At 31.6% G+C, this 7865-nt stretch overlaps 1 protein-coding gene across 1 annotated transcript; it reads left to right on the top strand.

The window, feature by feature from the left end:
• Positions 1–5574: 5574 nt before the first annotated feature.
• LOC114755200 (laccase-15-like) lies at positions 5575–6770 on the top strand. Its single transcript, XM_028944069.1, has 2 exons — positions 5575–6544; positions 6640–6770. Exons 1-2 carry the CDS (start codon positions 5575–5577, stop codon positions 6768–6770), a joined length of 1101 nt encoding a protein of 366 aa, XP_028799902.1.
• Positions 6771–7865: the final 1095 nt, after the last annotated feature.

Genomic DNA, 7865 nt, shown 5'->3' with positions numbered 1-7865 from the left:
GACAATGTCTCTGAACCAAAGAAAGGCTGAAGAAAGAGTTGAACTCCTCGGATTAGTAAAGTTGCTGTTTGTTTCTTCAAGAAAGGCTTGCCCTCTCTCTGCTAATTGATATTGAGGCGCCTGTTTGGTAATTGAGAAACAGCTTTGATATGTATTGTTTTTGTGTGATTGATGATGTTTGAAGTGAACATGCAGGTATATATATAGTGTTGCGAGAGGCTATGACATGCACATGATTACGCGTAAGAATACTTTTCAATTTGTGTGGCTTGTGCTTTTGGGCTTTAATTTGTCCAAGTCTCTCTATCACCTGGTCTTTCTCAAAATATTCTCTCTGATATAAACTAGCTACTTGGTCATTACAGAACTTGCTGTTATGCGTAGAATAGTTTGTGATTTTAACGCAGCTTAAAGTGAGAATTGCATAATAATTATGGATAACGAAACAAAGTTGAACAAGTATACGCAGTTTGGAAGTTTCTTTCTGCAAGGACAAGTTCATGCATATGGTTTCCAATAAAATATTGAAAGGTCAATTTCTTTGATTTGAACTTCTCTAATAAAATCCAATCATTTCCTGGCCTGTCCAGTTTATAATATATATATATATATATATATAGAGAGAGAGAGAGAGAGAGAGAGCGAGAGGGAGAGCCGTTTTGATATAAAGGAACAAATTTGTGCTTTGTTTTCGATTATAAAATCCTGGTCAATTCTTTGAATGTTTCCTCATTTGTGGGTTGATGGAAAAGCCAGCTAAATTTTTTTTTTTTTTTACAAGCACCAGGCGTATAACAGGGAAAAATCAGCTTCTTAGAATACATACACATATATATGATAAGTGATGAAAATCCCAAACCCTCTAATATAAAAAGTCAAAGGCTAAACAATACAATACAATAAATACACTGAAGCCAATTTGAATAATAATATACGGTCAACTAATTTCAAAAACACTGCCAGATTATTAGTTTCATTAAAATTAAAAAAAAAAACTTGCTGTGGTATCAAATAGTTTGTTATATAGATTCTAGCTTAATTAAGTTAAAGTGGAATTGCGACATATGTGGAAGCTTCTTTACTTAAGAAAAAGTTCGTGGTTTTTCACATATGCAAAGGTGGTCAATTCTTTTGAATCTTTCTTCATTTGTGGGCTAACAAATATAAGTAATAAATGATGAAAATCCAAAACCCCACGGACATAACAAGTCAAAGAATGGCTAAATAAATTCACCAGAAACGATTTGAATATTATTGTGATCCAGTCGACTAATTAAAAAACAATTTATTATTAACATTCATAATTGTTCATCCTTCAAAGATGGCATCTAACCAAGATTCTTTTCAATCATTCATCAACTTATGTCGCAAAATTTGAACATCCAATTAAGTTAGAATAGAGGTTCGCTAGTTAAATATAATAATTAACATGCATAATACTACTTTTGTCATTAATATAAGAGCTAGTTTGATATTCAATTTTGTTTTAAATGTAAGATCCTAATCCACTTTGTCTCTTATATTTATCTTTTTTTTAAAAAAATAATCTTTGTAGTAGTTGTACATATTAAATATTTTATTAAATGATAATTCTAGCTAATGTACATAATTAGCAAGGGTATTTTAGAAAAGACAATGCCTATTTATTATAAATAACTAATTTACCTAATTTTCTTAATCTGTTTAAATTAGTCAACTAGTTCCTGTACTGTATGAAGAACAAGAGGTAATAGTTGATCTTCATAGCTTTAATCAAATGTGTCATCTATACATTGATTACCAGAGGCATGCGTCGCCTCTCACCTATTATTTTCGCTTTAATTTCACTTAATTTTTAATAAGGTTTAAATAATTTTTTATTGAATATCCTGAGTTCCTTACCGTCTCTTCAGTTGTAGCTATTCATATCTATGCTCATAATTTGTTAATTAGGACTTGCGTAGATGGTGACGTGTAAGTCGGCACAATATATAAAGTAAAAATATAGGCTTTTTTAAAAATAAAACGATGAAATAAAATTTATTTATTATCAGCATAAAAATAAATTATTATACTCATAATTGTCTCCTTGTATCTATATATCATATGTAATTTCGATTTTTTTAGATCTGGGTGGCAAAATTATTGGAGTTTCATGCATATGTGAGAGCCGCATTGACATCTTTCCTCTTACAAATTAACAAATTATGAGTCTGGCGCGCTGGGCCAATACTTAGAATTAAGAAAACTATGAGAACCCAGTTAAAATGAAAAACTATAAGAAATTAATTAAAAATGAGGTAAAATTATAGGGAATTAGTGATTAATTTTTACCAATATAAAATTTATTACAAGAATCAAGCTACTCAAAAACCTCGAATGGTGACACACTTACATAAGTGGCCTGAACACAACTTATATTAAATATGTTCATAAGAAAAATCAATTCATAATTTTTTAGTGAAGCCAATAATAAATTAAAAATTAACACAACTGTTAGCTTCAGAATAGAAAAGGAACATTTTAGTTTTAGACAAGGACATTTTCAAAATGAAAATGAAAGGAGTGTGGGTAGTTTTGATGAGAGGCTTTTGACGTCAGCATGATTACGCGTAAGAATATAGAATATTCAATCTTGTTTTGCTACTGTCTTGGGGGATTTTAATTCATCATGAGCATGATCTTTCAAATTTCTGTGCCTACGTCCTTATCAAAATATTCTCTTTGACAAAAGTTAGAGCTGTTATATCAAACAACACGTTGCTCGCCATAGGTTTTAGTATTTGAAGAGTTAGATCAAATTTGGTTTACTTCAATCAATTTTTTCTTTCAAATTTATAATTTTTTTTCTAAAATATACTTACTAATTGTAAGGGATTTTTTTGAACAAGGGGTCATTTTAAAGCAAATGATTAAATAGGATAATTCAAGAAAGCCAATATATATTTATTATAAATAACCAATTTAATTAATTTTTTTAATATTCCTAAATTAATTATACATCTTTTTATGTATTAAGGACTGGGGGTAGTATTTTTATGAACAAAAGAAATAATGTGTTATTTTAAAATAAAAATAAAAGCAGTAGTTTTTTTTTCCTAATATTAAATGATATTTTTTATAACAATCATGATTGTTTTGAAAATTAAACTTATTAGTATAGTATTTGAGAATGTTTTATTAACATTTAAAATCTCCACATCATATTTTTTGTTAATAATTTTAGGGTTCTTTTAAAGTTAAGTGATTAAATTAAAATCTTATATATAATAAAGAATTAAAAATATACTTTACTTTCAAAAACGTGTGCGGCTCAAATTTATGACATACCGGTCGCAGCCTACATCCGAATGCACCAGCCGCGGCAGCCAGCGGCCGACCAAGAAATTGTATAAGAAAGTCACTAATCAGCGATGGAACTAATATAGCTTGGAGGCTCATGAGTCTTTGGCTCAATTTCCTCTGTGAATTTTTAGATCTTGGAGTTGACAAACTTAGAAGGTACTATAATACATTTGAGCTGTCCAATACCAAGTTATATTATACTAACTTCGGTCTTTAATATAAGACCTTGTTTGACTTTTATTTTGGTTCTAAATATAAAACCTCAATTCACTTTGTCTCTTATATTTATGTATTTTTTCCTAATGTAGTTCTTTTAACAATGGTAGTTCTAGCTAATACACTTGACTAGCAAGGATATTTTAGGAAAGACAACACCTATTTATTATAAATAACTAACTTAACTTCGTTTTTTAATCTCATCAAATTAGTTAACTAACTCTTATAATTAGGACAGAGGTAGTATATTCTTGGTTCAAATGGCATTTTGTAACTTCGAATCTTCGTATGGGAACAAGTTCATGATTTCAAATATGAAAAGGTGGTCAATTCTTTTGCATGTTTCATCATTTATGGGCCGGTGGGAAGACAGCTATGAAACATAGAACAGTTCTTTTTTAAAAAACATATCATCTCCGATTTTAAGCGTTGGACCTAAGTAACTAATTTTGCAAATATTTAAAAATATTAGTTAAGTTATTTTATTTGTAATAAATTTATGTTGCTCTTCTAGATTATTTCTTTGGAATCATCTGCATTTGAAATCACTTTCCTAAAGGAAAACATCCCCCAAAATGTGTAACTTTTTTTTTTGTCAACCCAAAATGTGCAATTAATAGAGGGAGATTAGGGGGCAAAAATTATAAATTTAGGAGACAAACACATTCTATTATTGTTATAAAAAAACATATTCTATCATGGAATACTTTTTTGGTTCTATCTATAGAACACTTCTAATATATTTCATACAAATTAAGAAAACTTTAAACTGTATTAATTGTTCTTTAAAATATAACAACTTTTTAACTTTATTACTATTTAATATATACACATTTAAAAAAAAACTATCTATACTATAATAAATAAAAAAATAAAACAATATATATATATTAAGAATTTAATGGAATAATTTATAAATAAGACTAAAAAAAGAACTTTCTTTCTCTGTCTCATACATAGGATGGGTACGTCAGAATTTCCATAATGATGATGAATGGGAGTAGTTAATAGTAAACGGGGGAATATTTAACTTTATGAATGATTGAAAGGAATCTGGGTAGCCAACGCTGGACCAACGTGGGTCAATGAAATCAATAAACTGGTGTTTTTAAAATTACTTATCTGACCCGATGGTGGCTTTCGTGTATTTATTTATTTACGCTTTGACTTTCTACATTTGTGGCTTTTGGATTTTCATCATTTATTAAAGACACTGAGAAATAATGAAGAATTGACCTTTCAATATTTTATTGCAAAACCATGCATGAACTTGTTCTTATCCAAAGAAACTTCCAAACTACGCACATGTACTTGTTCAACTTTGTTTCGTTATCCGTGAGTGTATTGCAATTTCCACACCAAACTAAGCACACCTCGTTTTGTGATGACCAAGTAGCTCGTTTATATCAGAAAGAATATTTTGAGAAAGACCTGGCGATAGAGAGACTTGGACAAATTTAAGCTGAAAAGCACAAGCCACACAAATGGAAAAGTATTCTTACGCGTAATTATGTTCATGTCAAAGCCTCTCACAACACTGTATGTATCATCATCAATCACACAAAAACAATATATATCAGAGCTTTTCCCCAACTACCAAAGAGGCGCAGCAATATTAATCGAGAGAGAGAGGGCAAGCCTTTCTTGAAGAAACAAACAGAAACTCCAGTAATCTGTGGAGATCAACTCTTTCTTCGGGCATTTCTTGGTTCAGACGCTGTCATGAAAATCTCAGTAATATTGATCTTGCAGATATTAGGAGTTTTGTTCCTCAATAACGTCCTAGGTTCCTATGCAGTAAGGCACTATACATTCGAGGTACGTTCTCATGAAGATGATAGATAATAATTCAGTTTAACGTCAATATTTCCAAGTAATGACCCTCTGAGATGAGATTAAATGCAAAATAGCAGTGACGTTAATTGCATCTTGACGCTTGTGTTTAATGTCTGGAGGTCCAAAATTGTGCTTTTTTGAACAACTATTCATATGCAGATTCTCTTATGAATATTAATTAAAGCTAGTAATATAATTATGGCAGAAACATTCAAGCTGAGTGTTCGACATGGCAAGACCTATCTGCTTCGAGTGATCAATGCAGCACTGGAACAAGTTCTCTTCTTTGGAATTGCCAATCATAAACTGACAGTGGTGGGGACAGATGGAAGCTACATAAAGCCCGTGAAAGTAGATTACATCACAATCTCACCTGGTCAGACTATGGATGTTCTATTAGAAGCAAACCAACCAATAGATCGCTATTACATGGCTGCCAAAGCATATTCCAGTTCTCCTAATGTCCTTTTTAGCCCTTTAAACACCACTGCCATCCTTCAATACAAACGAAGCAGACAAAATATGCCAACTTCAACAGTCCCTTCCATGCCTTTGCTTCCAAACTCAAACGACACCATCGCAACTACCGAGCAACTGAGCCAATTGAAAAGCTTAGCAGACAAGAACCACCCCATTGATGTGCCATTAGAAATAAGCACCAAGCTTTTCTACACAGTGTCTGTGAACACCTTACCATGTAAGAATGGTTCAGCATGTGCTGGTCCAATTAATGGCAATCGTCTTGCTGCCAGTATGAACAATATCAGCTTCCAATTGCCTCCTGGGGCTAACATCTTGCAGGCTTACTATAACAACGTTAGTGGCGTTTATGGGGACAAGTTCCCAGATATGCCGCCATTGAACTTTGATTTTACAGGAAATGATTTGCCTCAGTTCTTGTTGACTCCATCAGTGGGCACGGAGGTGAAGGTCCTTGAGTACAGATCCACGGTGGAGCTTGTTCTTCAGGGAACTAATGTGCTTACTGGAACAGAACATCCTATTCACTTGGATGGATATAGTTTCTATGTCGTAGGCTGGGGATTCGGAAACTTTGACGAGCAAAAGGATCCTTTGAATTACAACCTTGTTGATCCTCCCTATCAAAACACTGTGACCATACCCAAAAATGGTTGGGTCGCCATTAGATTCACTGCTGACAATCCAGGTATATATTTTACATTTACTCCCGCCCACGAGCAACATAATATTTCAAATCTTAAAGATTAATATATGTTATACATATTTGGTTCGGATATGTAGGTGTTTGGTTCATGCATTGTCATTTGGAGCGTCACGTGACATGGGGAATGGCTATGACTTTCATTGTGAAGAATGGTAACAATCCTGACCAACAGATGCTACCACCACCAACCGACATGCCCAAGTGTTGATTTTAATTGTCCAAGGAAGAAATTTATCTAACATAATAATTCTTGTATTTTCCTTTTATTCGTTATTCATTTATTAATTTAATTTGTTCCTTGAGATTAATGCTCTGCTTGGATGGGAAGAAAAGCTGAGAGGAAAGAAAATAAGAGGAGAGAAAATAGAGAGAAGAAAAAATTAGAGGAAAGTTGTGATCATCCCTCTTGCTTGGATGGAAGAGAGAAAATAGAGAGGAAAGAAAATTAACATATATCTAAATGACTAAAATGTCTTTATCAAAATATATCATATTTACAATTAAATTAAATTAAATATTACAATAAAAAAATTATACTAACATTACCATCATCAAATAATTTAAAATCAAGTTATTTGATTTGTATATATTTTCAGATTATTATATTTTAAAACCAAATTATTTAATAAAAATATTGTTTTAAGATGAAAAAAAAGCGAATAACTTTTTAAATATAATAAAAGAAAATAAATATGGAGAGGAAGAGAGATGAGGGGTACTCATGGAAGTCTTGTTTTCCTTTCCAAATCTCTCCATATATGGAGAGAAAATTTGGAGAGAAAATGAGGCATGGAACCCACCTTATTTTCTCCTCCCCTTTTCTTTCCTCCTACATTTTCTCTCCTATCCAAGCAAGAGAAAACTTGTTTCCCCTCATGTTTTTCTCTCTAGTTTTCTTTCCTCTCTAATTTTCTCTCAATCCAAGCAAGGGGTAAGGGTAGTTTGACCGAAGAAATGTATCAATATGAAATTTGTTGAGTTTTATTGTTCTCTTTGCAAGTTGTTTTCAAATAAAGTCATTGTTCGGTATTGTTATGTTGAATTTGTCAATGGAATGAAGGTCAATAAATTAATGATTTTTTTATTTTTACCATTCTGCAAATTTTCCTCTGTCAGCTATTCTGTTTAAATAACTGCTAGTCTTTTTTTAATTGATGGATTTCATAATTGTTTCAAGAAAGAAAAACTAACAGTTGATGAGATAGAGACTATATTTAGCTTGTAATTCACCCAAAAAAACCAACGCTGTAACACAAGAAAAAAGTACAAGTTAGTTCAACCTTTAAAAAATATTTTTTTTCCC

Source organism: Neltuma alba, unplaced genomic scaffold (assembly GCF_004799145.2).
Source record: "Neltuma alba isolate B1F8T4 unplaced genomic scaffold, ASM479914v2 tig00010237_pilon, whole genome shotgun sequence".
Taxonomy (NCBI): domain Eukaryota; kingdom Viridiplantae; phylum Streptophyta; class Magnoliopsida; order Fabales; family Fabaceae; genus Neltuma; species Neltuma alba.
Note: the sequence above shows the minus strand (reverse complement) of the source record. Positions and strands in the feature narration are given on the sequence as shown.

What these genes read in the sequence shown, in the direction of transcription:
- LOC114755200 (XM_028944069.1), top strand. Translation starts at nt 5,575, where the DNA reads ATGGCAGAAACATTCAAGCTGAGTGTTCGACATGGCAAGACCTATCTG. An exon ending in ATTCACTGCTGACAATCCAG is followed by an intron (nt 6,545 to 6,639) that starts GTATATATTTTA and finishes TCGGATATGTAG; the next exon opens with GTGTTTGGTTCATGCATTGT.